We start from the raw sequence: 19,907 nt of genomic DNA, 5'->3' as shown, positions 1-19,907 counted from the left end.
GAGCACAGTCTAGACACCATGAGGAGAAGAAAAAACCCCAAAGAGAAACTCTGCCAAGGGGATGCCTGGGAGGCAGATTCCCTCCCCACCCTCCTACACTCTAACAGAGAAGGTGCCAGTGCCTCCCCTGCCCTTTCACTTACCTTGCCCATATTTTGTGAAGACACAGGAAGCGATGCCACTGATGTCCTCCTTTCGAATGCAGTCATAGTGCACCTGAGGCCGAAGGGATGGCACGGCGAAGACGTGGATGTCGCCAAGGTTGGTGAGGCAGGCCAGGCAGTTCTCTGTGTAGTCCTCAAAGGCCACACTGGTAAAGGTGACTAGAGCCACCTTCCGTACCCGGCAGCCCTCATGAGCTGTGAGTTTGAACTTGGTCTTGGCACTGACCTTGGGCAACGTAAACACCTTGGCAGGAGGAGGAGAGGAAAGAAGCCAACAGGTGTCATGCGAAGATTTTACAGGTAGCTGGCCTATCCTTCTGATTCCCAGAGCAACCCGTAAGACTAAACTGCCCAGAGTTAACATAGTGGAGGTAAATTGGGTGAAGCGGGCTAGGCCAAGGCAGGGAGGGTGTAGATCTGACTTAATGCCAGGCCTGATGGACATTGAGCTGGGGACAGATTTCCTTATATCTTAGGAGCTTTGGAGACTAGGCTGAATCCTCACTGGTCAACCTTGCTGGCCTTATCTGAGCCAATAGAAGGGGAAGAATTGACCCCTGGGGAAGGACACTTGGAATCTTAAGACTCTTAGAATTGGAAGGTCAATGATCATATAGATTGACCACTTCATTTTGTAAAGGAAGAAACAGGCTCAGAGTGGGTGACTTGGCCATTCACATAATGAACAGTCAGGACTAGAACCCAGTTGACTCCCCAGTCTACTGCTCTTCCCATCATAAAACACTGGAGATTGAAGTCAACTCCACAAGCCTGCACCTGGGGCTTATTGTGCTAGTCTGGATGTAAGAGACAGCAGGTACACATTCCAGTACCTCAGTCCAGCTGAGGAAACCAAACTACCACAAAGCAAGAAGCTCAGGGAGCCAATCAGAACCATGAAATCAAGTGAGACATGCATAATTGATATCATATGGCTTGCCTTCCTAAGCAGGGAGGGAAGGGAAGGAGAGAGAGAATTTGAAATTTGAAACTCAAAATTTTTAAAAACAAATGTTGAAAAAACTGTTTTAGTGTAATTGGGAAATACTGAATGAAACAAATATCTAAAGAAACCAAGTGAGAGACTATGGTATACCGAAAGTAAATGCTTTGGGAGAAGAGAGCTCATTGATAGTTAGGGGTGATTAGGGAAAGTTCTAAGAAGTAGGTGCTGAGATGGGCAGGCAGATTTTGGATGGAAGGAAGGAGTAAAGGGGAGCGACATGAACAAAGGCAAGGGGTCTATAAACATGGTGTGGACTGTGGATGGTATGTGGTGAGATTAGCCCCTCTGGAGGGTTTGTGGAGAGAAGCCTGGAAAGAAGGTTGGGTCAATGCCATGACCAATCCTGATTCCAGATGAACTGTGCTACCCACTCAATTATCCTGTCTCTGAGATCTACTTATCTAGTCCCAGCCTGTGTCTCCAAATGCCTATTAGATATCTTGAACTGGATGTGTTATAGACATCTTAAACTCAACATGTCTAAAACCAAACTTATCATATTTCCCCCCAAATCCTCCCCTCTTCCCAATTTCCCTCTCTTCCCAATCACCATGGCTCACAACCTAGTATCATCCACAACTCCTTCCTCTCACCTCTTTATCCAATTTGAGGCCAAGTTTTACCTTCTCTCATATATACCCCTCTCTCTCCTTTGATACCACCCTGCTTGTTCAATGGAAATCATTTTAACAAGGTTATTTCTCTCTCTCTTATATGACCATCAGGGGACAGCTAGGTGGTGCAGTGGATAGAGCACCAGTGTAGGAGTCAGGAGGACCTGAGTTCAAATCTCACTTCAGACACTTGACACTCACTAGCTGTGTGACCTTGGGCAAGTCACAATTGCCTCACCCTGGGTCATTTCCAGTCATCCTGATGAATACCTGGTCACTGGATTCAGATGGCTCTGGAGGAGAAGTGAGGCTGGTGACCTGCATAGCCCTCCCTCACTCAAAACAAAGTCAAGTACAAGTCATGTCATTATTCCTCTGATGGCATGGTCTTCTTCGCAACAAAGGATGAACGTACACTTCCAGCCCTCATCATATCATGTCTGGACTACTGCAAAGAACTTCTGCTTGGTCTCCCTGCCCCAAGTCTGTCCCCACCCCACTCTGCTGTCAATTTGTTCTTCCTAAAGTACAGGTCTGACCATGCTGTTCCATCTCCAGTGGCTTCCTATCACCTCTAGCGTCAAATAGAAAATCTTGTTTGGCATTCAAAGCCCTTAACCACCTGGTGCCTCTCTACCTTTCCAGGATTCTCATATCTTACTTCCCACTACATACTTGCAATCCAGTGACACTGGCCACCTGGATATTTCTTGCACATGATACTCCATCTCCCAACTCTGAGTATTCAGAGTGTTTTCTGAATATTTTCCCTATTCCCCCATGCCTGCAACTCTCTCCCTCCTCATCTCTATCTCCTAGCCTTCTGTGTTTCCTTCATCCCAGCTAAAATTCTACCTTCTGCAGGAAGTCTTTCCCTTAACACCTTAATACCTTCGTTCTACAGATTTTGTAGCTGTGGAATCATTCCAGTCATCTTTGACTCTCCGTGACCCACTTGGGGTTTTCTTAGCAAAGATACTGGAGTGCCTTACCATTTCCTTCTACAGCTCCTCTTACAGATGAGGAAACTGAGGCAAAGACGATGAAGTGATTTGCTCAGGGTTACGCAGCTAGTAAGTGTCGGAGGTTGGTCCTCTTGACTCCAGGGCTGGTGCTCTGATTATAATCACGCTATTGATTATTTCCAACTTATCTAGATCTTGTTTGAACATAGTTGTTTGCCTGCTCTATTAGACCATGGATCCTTGGGAGATGAGATTGGTTTGCATTCCTACTGCTTTAGCACAGTGCCTGGAACATTGTGGGTGCATAATAAATGCTAATTGACTAACTGATCTTCTGACCGGTAGGTGATGAATTGGAGATGCAAAATGACACGGGCACGTTCAGACATCGTCAATCTGGGAATCTGTTTTTGCTTGACTATACATATTTATTACAAGGGTTTTGTTTTGTTTTTTAAATTGGGGACTGAGGGGGTGGGGAGAATAGAAATGGAAATCAATGCTTGCTAATTAAACAATTAAATTAGTTAAAAAATAAGAGAATTTAAAAACAGAAAGCAGGGTGGAAGGGTATGAGGTTAAACTTGGGGAGGGCCTTCAATGCCAGGCAGAAGAGTTTGTATTTGATATGAGGGGCAGTGATGTTCTTAAAGCAATATAATAAACAACAGAGTGGATTTGGGAAGGACCGATAAAAAGGAGGTGGTAGCAGAGGTTCTTGGGAAGATGTTCTTTAAGGTTCTTTAAGAGCCCCTTGGTCTCCCTTACCTTGAATTGTTCCTCAGAAGAGATGAGCACAGAGTGGCTTCCCTGCATATCGGGGGCCTTGGCTAGGTCTCGGGACACTTCATAGGGCTCAGGAAGGGGACTTCCCCGCCCATCCAGCACAGCAATGGAGACCACCGGGGCACGGTGCATCAACTGCACCTCCTTTCCCAGGACTGCCTCCACTGCTCGCTCGGAGAACTTCTCCTGAGATGGAACTTCCAGGGCGTAAGCAAACACCGACCCTGAGTTGGTGCCTGCCCACATGGTCGGGCCATGGTGAGTGGCTAGGAAGGGGAAAACACAATAGGAAGGGGAGAGAGAGACAAGAATTCAAAATGTCCTCTTCTCCAAACTGCAGTTAAGATATAGCCCAGAACAATCATGACATTAACACATTCTTCGCATCTATCTAGTACTTCATACTTTCCAAAGGACATTCATCAAACATTATAACCGTGGCAGATTTCAGAAACACCTGGAAACGTTTACATGAACTGATACTGAGGCAAAGTGAGGTAAACAGAACCAGAACATTGTCCACAGTGACAGCAACATTGTGCGATCATCAACGAAGAATAACTTAGCTCTTCTCAGCAATACAATGGTCCAAGACATTCCAAAGGATTTGTGATGGAAATTACTATTCACGTCCAGAGAAAGAACTGATGTAGTCTGAATGCAAATTGATACACACTATTTCCACTTAATTTTTTTCATAATTTTTTCCTTTTGGTCTGTTTATTCTCTCACAACATGACTAATATGGAAGTATATTTACGATTGCATATATATAACCTATATGAAACTGCTTACTGTTTTAAGGGAAGGGGAGAGAGAAAATTTGGAACTCAAATTTTAAAAAATGAATGTTAAAAATTATCTTTACAGGTAATTGGAAAAAATAAAATACTATTTAAATAGTAAAAATTTAAAAATAAAATAAAAATAAGTAATAAAAAATTTAAAAATAAAATACTATTTAAAAACATAGAAAATATAAAAACATTTTAAAAAATAGAGAGGTAGGAAGGGCAATTATAGAGAATATTAGAACCCATGTCTCCCTGCTCCCGGTCCTATAATCCTTCCATTGATGCACATTGCCTCTGGGTGGAGGGATAGCAATGGAGCAGAGATCAGAGACCACCTCCTTCCACAGTCCACACTAGCCTTACCATCTCGGAGGAAAGTGTCGGCAAAGTAGAGACAGCGCACCACGCCTGAGAGCGAGTCATCGGCCGATCTGGGCTCGATCCGCCGCTGCACAGGGGTCATCTCCACATCGTGAGGGCAGGCCTGCTCAGCCAGCTGGGCATTGGCTTCCTGTACCTGGCCAGGAGGGAACATGAGGATGAAGTTCCGATGTCCTTGGATCAGGCCAAGTCATTAGCACATCACATTCATCTTGGGATACATAATTCTTCATAAAGAACCTTTCTTCTATCCCCAGCACTTAGTACAGTACCTGGCCCCTAGTAGGCACTTAAATACTGACTGACTACTTGGATCCCATCCAATAAGGTTCCATTTGGCCCTTTAGTCCCTCAGGAAGGACAAACACCTTCTTGATGGGAGCTTTCTCTCCCCAAAAGCAATGCTTCCACCATTTCACAAAACATTTATCACCAAATATTTGCTTCTTAAAAATTGTAAAGTGCAGAACGCAGAATGAAACATTTTCTCTTTTGTTATTTATTTTGCTTTTCCCTTTCACTATAATTCTTCTATGCCATCTGACTAATGTAAAAATGTGTTTAATAAGAATGTATGTGTAGTGCCCATAGAAGACTGCATACCATCTTGGGGGGGAGGGGGAGAAAATTTAAAACTTAAGGAAATGTTGAAAACTGAAAACACATAAATTTGGAAAAATTGATGAAGTGACAAACCATGATTCTTCTTTCTGTCTCCATCTCACTCTTCTCATCCCAGCCTCCCACCCCCTGGAGTTCCTAAAGGGCTGGAAAACACCCCTCAAACCCACCACCCAATCTCCCCCATTAGCCTGTGGCTAATGCTTGAAATTCCACCATTAGTGATTAGTTTCCCTGTTCTCTCTAGTCTCCTCTTTTATAATTAAAAATTCCTCTGGTAGCGGACCACAGTCAGTCCCAAATGTAGCAGTGTGAATGAATGGGACATCAAGGGTGGCAGAGTCCCTTGAATGTGAGAGCTATAACATTCATCTTGAGATAAGGAAACTGAAGTTCAGAAAGGAGGCTTACTTATCATGCCATGAGCCTGGCAGAGCCTGGGCCAGGGTCCTCTATAGGAAGGACCAGAGTAGTCTGAGGCCACTGGATAAGACTCCTCCATTGTATCCTGCAGCTCAGTGTCACTGCTGTGTTTCTCCCCATCCCTTCTTCTTACCTTGCTGCTGGGGCTATTTGGGTTGGTCCGCTTCTTGCCAGAGACTCGGCTCTTACGAATTCGCCGGAAGGACTGTCTCAGGGACTTCTTCAGGGACTTGACCCTGGACAGCGGCCCCTCCATAGCTAGGGAGTCATTGGGATGAAGGGTGCACCTGGATGGAGGCAGGAAGCTCATTCACCTCTCTGACCAGGCTGAGGGATCAATAGGGAATTTGGAAGCTATTCAGGGGTGGACTGGAGCCAGTTCAGACTGGCTCTTGAGACCTGATCATTAAATTTTCAGAGTGGGCATTTACACCTTGGAAACTGGCAAATGCTATATACAAATCTGGGCTTGATTTCATTCTAGTTCCCTTAACAACTGTTTTGTGGATTGTCCAGCCTAAAGAAAGTGGTGGATAATAATGCAGATTAAATATAAAAGGGTGTCGTGCATGCATCTTCCCCTACCTCCTCTGTTGAGCTGGTTGTTAAATATTTTCCAGAACTGGAGCTATTTCAACTTCTCAATTCTTTCTTCACATTCCTAGAAAGGAGCTCTACCAGCTTCCCCAGTAGAGTACAAGTAGACCAAGTAGATAGTCCTATTTCTCCTGGACTGTATCTTATAGATAACCAAGGAAGGCTCTGGGTTCTAATGACTTCCTCATCAGGCTTTTTAAGAAACAAATTTTACCCTAGCAATTCATTCTTTTAGGTTAAGCACTACCTAAAAAGCCCTTGGTTGTTTTTTTTTTCTTCAATAATCCAGATTCCACTCTGGAAAGATTACTTTCATAACATATCAGAATTAGAAAGTATCTTAGATCATCCAGTCCAATTCCTGTATTTTATTATTTTTTGGACTAATTTTATTTTTTTCTTCTTCAATACCAATCCTCTTATTATAAAAGTAAACAAACTGAGTTTTCAAAAAGGTAACTGACTTGCCTAAGGCAAAGTGTGACCCAAGAGAAAGTACAAGAATCAGGGGATGGGGATGGGGATGGGAGCAAAGGGGAGCTATGGATGCCACAGAACTTAATCCAGGCAAGTCCTGGGATCTCAGAGAAAGAAACTGAAAGCAGCAACTGAGTAGGGACAGGGTGAGCACTCAGAAAAAGGGTTAAGTGGTTTTTTTACTTAAAGGGGTGGCTAGATGCTATAGTAGATGGAGTGTTGGACCTAGAGTCAAGAAGACTGGAGTTCAAATCTGGCCTCAGATACCTACTAGCTATGTGACACTGGGCAAGTCACTTAACCTCTACTTGCTTTAGTTTCCTCATTTATAAAATGATAACCCGTAACATAATAGAAGTCACCGACCAAGGTTGTTGTGAGTATCAAATGAGGCGATAATTGTAAATTGCACAATTCCTGGCACAGGGTAAGCACTATAAATATTATCTATTATGATGATTATTCCTTTACTTATTGATTCTTTCTCACTTTCAAAGGTCTGTTTCCTACCCACCTCCAACTCTCAGCTGGCTGACTTAGAAAAAGTAAAAGCCAACAAACGAATATTAGATGTGCACTGATAACAATCTAAGAGGTACCTAAAACGAGAGATTTTTGAAAGTCAGAAAAATTTTAAAGAGTCAAAGGAATGAAACTCTTCTGGTAAATTTTAAGGTACTATGACAAATTGTAGGAGAAAAGCTTCTCAGACGGGAGATCTGTCCAGATCATGTATGAACATATTTTGTGGGTGGCTCTTTGCCAAATTTGCTGTGGGTAGAGAAGGGGTTGGGGCAGCTAGGTGGCTCAGTGGATAGAATGCTCTGCCTGGAGTCAGGAATTCAAATCTGACCTCAGACACTGGCTAGCTATGGCCAATCACTTCACCTTGTTTGCCTTAATCTACTGAAGAGAGAACTGACAAGAAAATCTCAAGGACAGTATTAGTATGATGTTGTCGATGGGGTCACAAAGGGTCAAACACACCTGAATAACCACAGAGAAGTTAATGGTCAGCAGGATTCTAATTCTCAGCTTTCTCCTTTCCTCTGGCCAGGCAGGAAGGCATCTGCCCAGCAGGAAAAGAGAAAGGCTTGGGGAAAAGGGGCCACACAATCTTTGGGTTTGGCCTGGAGGTCCAGATCACAGAGGGAAGGAATGGTTTTGCCCACTGCTACATACAGCCTTTTAGGATGAGAGAGGGAAGAGAGGAAAACTCCTTCGGACACCTCAAGTTCAAGGGTGGCCCCTGGTCATTTTCCACCTGTCCCTGGCACTTTAAAGTGCCCATAAGTGCCCACTTCCCCATAAGCAGTTACAGCCATATGGCAAAGAAAGGCTCACTAAGAGACTCCAACACCTTGTAAAATTCCAACTGAGAAGTGCTTCTTCCAAACAGCCAAGGGCCTCATTGTCATGAGGAGCTGGCCCCTGGCCACCTTCTGCTTGCTGGAGGTCCCATACCTGGCCAGCACTGGATTCCGGCGGTGATAGTCAAAGAGTCCAAAACCATGGCTGGTCCCAAAGGCAACGAGGTTCCACTCAGAATGCAGGGTGACTGCTGTCACAGCTGCTGGGGGCAGGCACTGCACCAGCACAATGGGCTGGAAGCCTGGGGCAAAAGCCAGGGAGCCGTTCTTGGGGCTCAGCTGGTCATGGCCTTTCCACGTAAAACCTTCCCGGTCCTGTAACAGGTCCATGGTGGCAATGCTGACCTGGTGCTCAGAATTCTCATCGCTCAGCTCCATGACAAGCACCTGGGGGGGCAGGGAAGGCACAGGAGGGTGAGAGGTCATCACTTCTATCCCACTTCCCCCAAAACTTGGACCCCTTCCCTCCCCTCCAGTCAGCGATCGAGGCTTGTCAGGCTTTTCTTTGTAATATTTCCTGAATCTATCCTCTCCTCTTTATGACCGCTGGTCCCATTTTCATCACTTCTTGCTTGGACTATGCAATAGCTTCCTTACTCAAAGCCCTGCCCATTCAAATCTAGTTTCCTGCAGAAGTCTTCCCTGATCACTCCTATCATTCCCTTCACCAAACCCTGATGACTCTGCACATGCTCTGCCTGGTACTGTTAATTTGCTGTCCATGTCCATTGCATCTCCTGAACTAGACTAGAGACTCCTTGTAAGCAGGAATCATGCTTTGGACTTCTTTGTACTCGTAGCACCATAGACTTAGAGCTGAAAGTGCCTTAGGGGGCACTGAGATGTTCCTAAAACACAGGTCTGATCACATCACCTCCTACTCAATAAACTTCAGTGGCTCCCTATTGCCTCCAGATACAAATACAAAATGTTCTCTCTGCTTGACTTTCAAAGCCTTTCATACCCTGAGTCCCCTCCTACCCTTCCAGTCTTCTTTCACCCTACTCTCTGAAGCCCACTCTTCAATCCTATGATGCTGGCCTTCTGGCTGAGCTACACACAGGAAGCTTCTGGCTCTGAGCATCTTCTCTGACTGTCCCCAGGCCTAGAACACTCTCCCTCCTCTTCTCTGACTACTGACTCCCCTGGCCTTCTTTAAGTCCCAAATAAAATCCCACCTCCTAGAGCAAGTCTTCCCAGTGCCTTCCCTTTATGAATTATTTCCCATTTATCCTATATATAACTTGCTTTGTATGTAACTGTCTGTATGTGGTCTTCTCCATTAGACCATAAGCTTCTTCAAGGCAAGGACTGTCCTTTATCTCTTTTTGTATCCCTGGTGTTTAGTGCTATGCCTAGCACATAGTAGGTGTTTAATAAATGTTTACTGAATTAAACTGAACTGCAATGAGTCCAGTCCCTTCATTTTATAGCAGAGGAACTGAGAACAAGAGAGAGATTAAGTGACTTGCCTACAGTCACATCTGAGGTGGGATCCAAACCAAGCTTCCCTGACTTCAAGTGAGAAGCTCGAGATGCTACACTACTTGGCTCCATTGGGCAGAACTTCATTCATGGCCCTTACCAGGTCCTTGAGAAGGATGTTGAATGAAGGGCGTGAAGCCAGCCTGCTCTCTCCTGAGCCCCGTTGATCCTTTACCCACCTCTTCCAAAGTCTTCTCTCTGAGACCTCAGACTGGGATCAGACTGAGAGAGAACCACCTACCTGTCCAGCGGTGCCTGCCACCACCATCTTGGCTGTGTATTTGCACAAAGATATTTTCTGAATACCAAGCCGGGGGTCATCGCTGTAGGGGTCAAAACACCCCACCTGAGTGGACAGATCAAGGAGAATAGAGGTCAGAGGAGGGGCATGAAGACCAAGGGTATAACCACACAGAAGACTTAGGCTTTGTGGCCCCCAACTCTTCATTCCCCCTACCCCTCAGCTGCCCAGCTGCCAAAAGATGCCAGCAGTGCCATGGTATCATGTGGTACTGGATGTGTTTATTCAGCAGAACTTTAAAGGTGGACGGGCTCATGTTTGTGGCAGATGTTAAGAACACACACACAAAAAGACACTCCATGGTGGAGAGCCTTTGAGGCTGAATTTGGCTGAATCATTTTTTAAAAAAGGTAATTCGCAAACAATAGTCAGTGGGATCTTCTTGGCTCTGTACTGCTCCTGGGTGACTGTGAAGGTGTGGTCTTCCATTGAAAGTCTGCAAAAGCCTGTCTGTTCACTTCTCATCTTTTCAGGAAGGATGCCTTTGATGCCCTGGGATTGTCCTCTGATATTTTTATAGAAACAAGAAAACGTAAGACTGTAATTCAGGGTTACCAGCTCTTGTTACCTCTTTTTTCCTGTGCTACGGAGAACTAAGAGAACTTTTTATGGCCTTTTCTATTCTTCTGGAATCTGCACAACTCTTTCCAATGTCTTGAAGTATCAGTCCTGAGAGCGTCTTTAAAACTACCCTCTCACGCTTAATGTATTAACGTATTATTGGTGGAATTGTGAAGTAATCCAATCACTCAGGAGATCAATTTGCCCAAAAGGTTATATATAAAACTGTGCATACTCTTCGATTCAACAATACCACTTTAGGACTGAATTCCAAAGAGATTTTTTAAAAAAGGCGGGGGAAAGGGACTTATTTGTACAAAAATGTTTACAGCAGCTCCTTTTGGGGTGGCAAAGAACTGGAAATCGAGAGGATGTTCATCAATGGGGGAACAGCTGAACATGTTGGGGTATATGATTATAACGGAATACTATTGTGCTATAAGAAATGACAAGCAAGCAGATTTCAGAAAAACTTGGAAAAACTTACATGATGCGAAGCAAAATAAGCAGAACCAGGAGAACTTTGTGCACAGTAACAGCAATATTGTACTATAATTAATTATAAATAATCTGACTCTTCTCAGTAAGACAATGATCCAAGACAATTCCAAAGGACTCGTGATGAAAAGTGCTATCCACCTCCAGAGAAAAAACTGATGCTCTCTGAAGACAGACTGAAGCATATTATTTTTCACTCTATTTTTTTTTCTTTTTGGTCTGTGTTTTCTTTCACAACCTAACACGGAAATATGTTTTGCATGAAGTTAAATGGTATGGCTGGATTTGAACCTAGGGCCTCTGAAGCCTATCATCTTGATACTGTACCATGCTTGCTCCTTCCAGCTGTGTTTATGAATGTCCTAAGGAAAAAAAAATGGCATATCTGGGCCACTCCAATTTGCGGAAACTATAATCAGGGTCTTTTTCAGTTGTAGTTGCGGTTCAGTCATTTTCAGTCATGTCCGACTCTTCATGACCCCATTTGGGGTTTTCTTGGTAAAGATCCTAGAGTGGTTTGCCATTTCCTTCTGCAATCAAGGTCTTTACTGTTGTCTGTTTTTGAAGACGGGTGGCAAAGTGGATAAAATGCTGGATCTGAAGTCAGAAAGACTCATCTCTCTGAGTTCAAATCTGCCCTCAGACACTTAGTAGCTGAGTGACTCTGGGCAAGTCATTTATCCCTGCTTGCCTCAGTTTCCTCATCTGTAAAACAAGCTACAGAAAGAAATGGTAAGTCGCTCCAGCATCTCTGCCAAGAAAACCCCAAATGGGATCACGAAGAGTCAGACATGACCAAAACAACTGAACATCCCTTCTCTGAATAATGTCAGACATGACTGAAAATGACTCAACAACAACAAACATTTTTGAAGAACTGATGGCTCCTTTTAATCAGGCCAGGATTAAGCAGCTATGATTATATAGTGTCTTCTCAGCTTAACCCTGTCTACTAACTTGGCATTGACTTTGGCTCATACCAGTTGAGGCTGTTGCACTTCAACAGCTGATTCTGGAATAACTCCCACATCAGTTACCAGCCGTTTTTGTCTTAATAGTCAATCTCCTTTCTTACGATGGTGTTTGGATCCTCTCCCCATCCAGCGCTTTTTAAGTCTTACCCAATCGATCTTCCTAAAGCCCCAGTCTGACTGTCTGTCTCTCTCTCTCTCTCTCTCTGTCACACACACACACACACACACACACACACACACACACACACACACACATACTACTTGATAAACTCCAGGAACTCCTTATTACCTCCTGGACCAAATGTAAAATTTTCTGCTTGACTTCTAAAGCCCTTCATATCTTGGTCCCTTCCCATCTTTTCAGTCTTATACCTTATTTCCTTCCACATACTCTATGTACCACCAATACTGGCCTCTTTGCTGTTCCACACACAAGACACCGTATCTCAGTGGTGGGGAACCTGTGGCCTCAAGGTCCTCTAGGTCCTTGAGGGTGGACCTTCAGTCACCTGAGGACCTAGAAGACCACATGTGGTCTAGAGGTCGCAGGTTCCCCATCGCTACTTTATCTTGTAACTTCCTGAATTTTCATTGGTGGCCCCAGGCCTAGGATTCTCTCTACCTCCAAAGGCTTCCTTCGAGTCTCTGCTAAAATCTTAGACTACAAAAAGTCAGTCTGTTCATGCTAGTGTCTTTCCTTTGAGATTACCTCCAGTTTAACTTGAATGTTTTGCGCGGTTTGCACAGTCTTCCTTAATAGATTTTGAGCTCGTTCAGGCAGGGACTGCTTTTGCCTTTCTTTCTGTTTCCAACTCTGAGCACAGAGTAGGAGCTTAGTAGATGCTTGGTTACTATTCTTAATGAATTTTGTTGCCTCAGAGCATGTGATGAAAATAAGTTCTCTACTCACTTCTCTGAGGTGAGATCTTGAGGCATCCTTCCACTTAACTGCTATGACCTTATATTTCTTGGTTTCACTTAAAATGAGAAAGTCAATCAGGATGTAGCACAGTGTCCCTAGTAGTGCGTCAGCTTATTGATTGCTGGACAAAGACCTCACATTTAAAGCATCCATGACTAAATGTTAGAGACATGCCCCCCCCCTTTTTTTTTTTTTACCACTTGACACCTTGTCAGAATGGAAGATGGAGGCACATAGGTTCTAAGTCTATTATTTTTGCAGTTTGCTATGCTTCATAGGTTTTTCTGCCTCCCAGTTCCGGTGATAAGCCTCTCTCCATTTACCCAGGCCAGCCCTCACACAACAGGGTAATTGTTGCTACAACCATCCTTGAGGCCTTTCTAGAATTCACGTGCCACAGGTGGAATCTCTGAGAACCCACTATATCTAAAACACAAATGAGACATTGGAGGGAGGATTTTGTGGAAATTCTTTAGGAATAATAAATCCTATAAAGCATACTTGTGGCCTGAAATGAGTGACAGTTGGGGGTAGGGGAAGAGGAGCAGATCCCAGAGTGAGGTATCTAATTATGATGGCAGTGGTAGAAGTGATATTTATCACTTGTTTCATTCAGATGGATTCTAAACTTAGAGAGTTGAGCAGTGTTGGGGCAAGGAATGTCAGGAGGGCTCACTGTCCCAAACTGTTTGCTGTTTAGTCATTTTTCAGTCATGTCTGACTCTCTGTGACCCCTTTTGGGGTTTTCTTGGCAAAGACACTGGAGTGGTTTGCCAATTCCTTATCCAGCTAATCTGACAGATGAGGAAACTGAGGCAAATAAGGTTATGTGACTTGTCAAGCTAGTAAGTTCTGAGGTCAGGTTTGAACTCAGGAAGATGAGTCTTCAGATAAGACTGAGCCCTGGGAACAAGGGCAAGAAACCTCTTGCTCACTTCTAGGATCCTTGGGAAGTTGGCTCATGGAGAATGTCTCCTAGATCAATTCTGGGAAGTTGAGCACCCTAGCTGCCTTATCATTCCCTTAGAGGGTCAGTGATAGGAAAAAGCAAAGGGAGACATTACCTTGTAGAAGAAGGAACAGATCTCCCAAAGGGTCTGAACTAAAGGGGACAGGGTTTCTTCTGGAGGTCAGTCCCTCAAGAGGTCACAGTGGCAAGAAAGGTTATTTTGCGGAAGGGGGTAAGGGGAAATACTTCCTCAGTGGGCACAGAGTGGAGGGGGCCCCACTAAGAAAGAGAGAGGCAAGTGCTTGGGGAAAGGCAAAGTTACCTTGTGGAAGGGGGGCCACTCTTCCTCGCTGGCCTGGTTGAGGCTGTCTGCATGCTCGCAGTCCGTCTGGAAGATATTAGCTGTTCCCAGTTTGTAGAGTGGCCTCAGTGACACTCCTGAGGCATCCCAGAACCGTACTGTCCCATCTTCGTGGCTGGGGTGGGGAGGGGAAAGGAAAGATTCAGAAGGATCAGGAAGAGCACCAGGAAAATGGGGTTCTTAAGCCCCAAGGTGACATGCTACCCTTGCCCTAGAACCCCTACATGCCACCAGGTCTGGCCTACCAAGTTGGATTCAAAACAGAAGTTGGGAGTTGGAGAGCAAGCAACCTTTTGTCTCTCAATGCTGAGTCTAAAGCACATTTAGTGAGTTTCCCGGGCTTCCAGGAGGCATAATTATCCAATTAGGAGCAAATTAGATGAGGATTTAAAAACTGACAGCGAAAGCCACAAGGATCCTATGTAGCAGCCAGCTGGAGACGATGGCCATCCAGCCCCTTCTGAGCAGTGAAGGAAAGGGATGAGGGGCAGGAGGCCATGCTCCAAGACTTGACAGTGAGGCCCATAACAGAAAAGGAGCTGCTTCTCCATTGTGCCACTGACATTCATCCGTGTGTCTGAAGGCACCTAGGCACACAGGTGGCAAAGTGGAGAGAGTGCTAAAAAACCCGAGTTCAAATCCTGCCTCAGCCCCTGGTGTGTGACCCAAATGGGGATAAAGGGTCTTGTGAGAATCAAATAAGATATTTGTGAAGCACTTGTCTAGCACATAGTAGGTACTTCATAACTTACTGTTTGTTCCCTTCTCTCCTCAAAGCCTTTCTGAATACAAAAGGCCAGACTTTGCAGACTTTTGGGGTAATAAGTTCCATAAGTTTGTGTGTGAAATCTTATCGGTTGAGTCAAAAGCATGGACTGACTGCCACACAATGAAGTAGTTACTAAGTACCTACTAGGTGCCTAGCCCTGGGTTGAGTAGAGAAACAGAATACATGGTCCCTACCCTCAAGGAACTTAGTGCGATTTGAGAGACAGACACTCATAAGACATCCATAAGATATATGGATCTTAAATTCTTGAAAGGTAGGAATGAAACTTTACCGTCCCAGCACTGGGCTAGACATGAACTAGATGGTCGATAAATATTGGTTCACACCAGGCTTTGTGCCAATGGCTGATGTAGCTTAGAGAGGGAGGGGGTGGATCTTGTCAGGACAGGAGGTGAGGAGGCTTGGGCTGAACCTTGCTGGTCGGGCAGGGTGGGGGAAGGGCATTATAGACCGAGGAACAACGCTGGCTTATGAGAGGGACGTAGAAAGTTGGGCCACAAGAAGCAAAAGGTGGCCAAGACTAGAAATTTAAGTTGGGCCCAGATTTGGGAAGATTATGAGGACCAGGTTGAATTCTGACTTTCTCCTGAAGGCAATGAAGGTCCTTGAGGTGAGGGGAAGGCATATGACTCAGAAAAAAACTCAGACTTGAGTTTTAGAAGGTATTTAGCTGCATTAATGTGGATTGTTTTGGGGGGGGAGGGGTTGGTTTGGCTATGACCCTCATAGTATCCACCTTCACAGGGAAGTTACCAAGTGCCAGTATATGGGTTGGAGGGGAGAAACGAGAAGGAGGGAAACCCAGTTTAGGAACCCCATTCAAACGGATTCAAAGGCATGAATTCATGGGGAGCCAGAGTCAGGAAACAGGAAGTAAGGAATAGTTTCACTGTTCCTGGGATGGAGCTGAGTCACCTCTGCTGATGTCACTTCTTGGCAGGTTCGATCCTGTAGGAGGCTGAGACTTCCCCAGTTCCGGGACAACCTCTCTTCCTGCCCCAGGGTGGTTTCCAATCCAGACTACCACACCAGCAAAGACTCTCTCACCCTTGAGGCGAGGAACGGCTGGATTTTCAGGTCTCAGGAAGAAATGGGGAGAAAAACCAGCCCCGGTTGTAAAAACAGAGCAATCTAAATAAACCCATCCCAGAGAAAGCCCCTGGGGGCTCCAGGGAGGAGTCCTTTTCTTCCTGGGAAGGCTTTGCCATAGGATCTCAGGAAGAGAAGTGCCAGGAAGGATGAAGGAGACCAGAGGGGCAGGAATGACTGAGATGGAGACCTGGCTTCGAACCCTGGCTCTACCACTAACTTTATGGAATTGGCTAAGTCTGGGCCTCAGTTTCTACCTCAGTAAAATGGAGATGATATCTGCACTGCCTCTTTCCCAGGGCCATTGAGAGATTCCAATGAGATCATAGATGGGAGAAGGCACGTTGTTAATTATAAAGCACCACACAAACCTTAATGCATACTGCACAGTGTGGCAGCAGGAAGAGGATGCTGGACTTGGTTCAAATCCCACCTCTGACATTAACTAGTTGTGTGATCCTGGGCAAGTCTTAATTTTTCTAAGCCTTCGTTTCTACATCTATAAAATGCGGGTCATGGCATAGTGGATAGAGGACTGGTTGTGGCACTCTTCTGGTTCAATTCCTTCTGACGCATTCTAGAAATGTGACCATGGACAAGTTAGCTGGGTCCCCAGGGTAATCATCTCTCTGAAATAGCAGAGGAATCGCTGAGGTGGTGCCATGTCTAGAGTCCCCAGTCTAGAGTTAGGAAGACTCCTCTTCCTGAGTTCAAATTCGGCCTCAGACACTTTCTAGCTATGTGACCCTGGACAAATCACTTAACCCTATTTGCCTCAGTTTCCTCATCTGTCAGATGAACTGGAGAAGGAAATGGCAAACCCTCCAGGAAACTCCAAATGGGGTCACAAAGAGTTGGACAGGACTGAAACAACTTGACAACCACAAAAATCTATCTGTGCAACCCCAAGCAAGTCAGTTAAATCTATTTGCTCTAGTTTTCTCATTAAGAAAATGAGTAAAATAAATACAAAATAAAATATGTATAATTTACATAAATATATAAAATAAAGGATATAAAAGAATTATACCAACTTCCCAAGGTTGTTGTGAAAATCAAAAGAGAGAGAACTTGTAAAACACTTTGCAAACCTCAAAGTGCCATGTATGTTGGCAAATGATTAACCGCTAGGTTTCCGGGGGAAAAAAGCAGGCATGACACACTTTCAAGTTTAATCTGTATTATTAACATTTTTTCCATCACTTTCCTCAGTCTAAATAATTGGCAAAACAATAAATCAAGCCCTGATTCGTAGCATTTGCTGATTTCTGAAGAGTAAATGCTCACACAAAATATTTAACAATCAGCTCTCATGAGGTGACTCCAGCACAGGCCTGGATAAATGCTAGCTATTATTTTCAAGGTGGGAGGCAGAATGGTAGAGAAGGGCTGCCCCAACTTTTTTCTGGTGTGGGATGGAGAGCAGGAAAGGGACTTGGTCTCCTGGGTTTCTTGGTTTCAGGGAGAGCAGGCTGGGGAAGGGCCATTTAGAAATAGATCAAATCTCAAACCAATCCTGCTTAATTCTTGAGGAGGGAACACTCAGGAGTTCTCCCAGGCTTATTCCAGGCTAATAACCTGAAGCCTGAGTAGAACTTGGGATCAAGACCAGTGTAAAGGGGAAAAACCAAGGGGCAGCAGGAAGAGACAAGTCTTTGCTCTGCATCTGGTCCTCTTGGATCACCTCAGTCAATGGCGTCCATGTCCAGGACAGCCTTGGCCCTGCAAGGTCGTCAGGAAATACCGTCCCTGCCAAAAGCTGTACAGTAATTTAAGGTTTACAAAGCACCTCGTATGTACTATGCCATTCTATACGGTTTTCTTCATTTCACAAATGAGGAAACTGAGAATTTAAGTGAGTGGCTCAGAGTCACAGAGCTGGTATGTGCCCAGGTCAATCTGGCTCAAGTTCAGAGCTATATCCACCTTGCCATGGTCTGGAAGAGACCTCGAAATCCAGCCCAATTTCAATTTAAGGGAGGGAAATTGAGGCTTAGAGGACATAACTGACTTGTTTTCTGTTTTTTGAGGAATCAGGATTTTTTGAGGACATAGCTAGTAAGTGTCTAAGGCTGAATTTGAACTCAGGTCCTCCAAACTCCAGGGCCATCTAGCTGTGTCCCATAACTGACTTGTTTAAGACTATCTATTGAGTTAGCAGTAGGACTAGATCCAGCTTTTTTAACAGGGCAGAGATCTTTCCACTATATTAAGCAATTTCTGAATGGTTAACTGTGGGGAATAATCTTATCACTTAATTCCTACCAAACACTCCTGGACCTGAAAAGAGTAGGAAGACATCAAGGAATATCTTTCTACTTTCTAATGCTTTAAGAACAGCCCAACATTTACTTAAGCTACAGTCCAGACATCTGACCAAAGGGTTCAGTGCAAGAGTTTTCTTCTGGGAATTCAGGGCTTATGTTTTGGAGAAAGGATTGGGAGCTTGGGGCTGCAAAGGAAATCAGCTGCTTGAGTTGGCACATAAGTAAGCAATGCTGACTCTGGCTAGGCTGGAACCTCCCCTCCCTCGGTCATTGATAATCTAGTATACAGTTCAGGTAGCCCACAATTACCACTTCACAGCATGTCAATTCCCCTACTCACTAAACCTGTGGTTTTATGGAGTAGGGAGAGTTCTACCTCGTGCCAGGCCAGCCCCAGGAACCTGGCATATTTTCTCAGAGGCCACTGACACAAGCCCCAACTTATACTATGTGGGCATGTGTGTGCACTCAGTCTTCCTGGTAATCACACATAGGGTTTGTGGGTCTAAGCCCAGGGGTTATTATAAAAATCTTAAACCTAGATGGAACCTTAGAGATAATTTAGCCCAGGCGTTCTTAACATGGGGTCCATGAACAGATTTTTAGAGGGTCTGAACTTGGATGGGAAAAAAAATTACATGTTTATTTTCATTAACGAAATTAAGCATTTCCTTCAATTATGAATTTTTTAAAAACTTATTCTGAGATAGATGGGGTCCACAGATTTCACCAGACTACCAGACAGTTACATGATTGATGGGAATTTGTTTTGCTTGGTCATTCATGTTTGTAACAGGTTTTGTTTTTCTTGCTTCCTCAATGGGAGATGAGGAGGGAAAGGGAAAGGGAGAGAATTTGGACTTAAAAATAAATTGAATTTTAAAAAATTTCTTAAAAAGGAAGACCATGACCCAAAAAAAGTTTAAGGACCTTTGATCTAACCCAACCTTACTCCTAACGTGATTTGCTCAAGATCACAAGCTAGTTGGTGGCAGAGCCAAGACTCGAACCCAAGTCAGCTAGCCGGCCTTATGATTTCCCTTTGTTGGTCTTTCTTTGAGCCTTTGGAAATTACATTCAAGAAACCTTGGTTGGACTCCTGCTGGCCCAGGGTTCTATCTGGGGAAGAGAAAGAGCTGGTAGGAGGCAGCTTCTGAGAGGCAGAGGAGCTTGAACAAAGCCTCGAGGGGGGAGCATCTCCATCCCTCAGGATGCCCCATCCTTTGACATGTCAAGCAGGTAAAGAAGTAGCTGGCACTGGCCAGACACCAAACGGAGGTTGAGTCTGGCAGCTTCACTCAGCAGGAAGACCCGGGGGGCCCACATAGGGAAGAGGAGGAGGAAACATCTTCCAGACTCTCAGCCTGTAACTATTTTAATAACTTCCCTTTTCTCTCTCTCCCTCTTACTAGATTGTTTCAGGGTTTCCTCCTCAGGGAGTCTGCAGCCAGCCCTGAGCCAACGCCTTGGCTGGGGCCTGGCCCAATTTCAGAGCTTCTCACTCTCAACCCA

The 19,907-nt window shown here is 44.7% G+C and overlaps 1 protein-coding gene across 4 annotated transcripts in view; it reads right to left on the bottom strand.

Moving 5' to 3' along the window:
- LLGL1 (LLGL scribble cell polarity complex component 1) overlaps positions 1 to 19,907 on the bottom strand; it is a 97,000-nt gene that overhangs the window by 12,411 nt on the left and 64,682 nt on the right. For all 4 annotated transcript variants that reach the window (XM_072597079.1, XM_072597081.1, XM_072597082.1 and 1 more), the window contains exons 12-18: positions 14,211 to 14,364; positions 9,925 to 10,029; positions 8,293 to 8,585; positions 5,888 to 6,041; positions 4,693 to 4,846; positions 3,518 to 3,801; positions 144 to 408 (exon numbers count right to left, since the gene is read on the bottom strand). In XM_072597079.1, coding sequence (XP_072453180.1) covers positions 144 to 408; positions 3,518 to 3,801; positions 4,693 to 4,846; positions 5,888 to 6,041; positions 8,293 to 8,585; positions 9,925 to 10,029; positions 14,211 to 14,364 — 1,409 coding nt within the window. The remainder of the gene's footprint in view (positions 1 to 143; positions 409 to 3,517; positions 3,802 to 4,692; positions 4,847 to 5,887; positions 6,042 to 8,292; positions 8,586 to 9,924; positions 10,030 to 14,210; positions 14,365 to 19,907) is intronic.

This window comes from Notamacropus eugenii, chromosome 3, assembly GCF_028372415.1.
Source record: "Notamacropus eugenii isolate mMacEug1 chromosome 3, mMacEug1.pri_v2, whole genome shotgun sequence".
Lineage (NCBI taxonomy): Eukaryota > Metazoa > Chordata > Mammalia > Diprotodontia > Macropodidae > Notamacropus > Notamacropus eugenii.
This window is presented reverse-complemented; position numbering and strand designations above follow the sequence as displayed.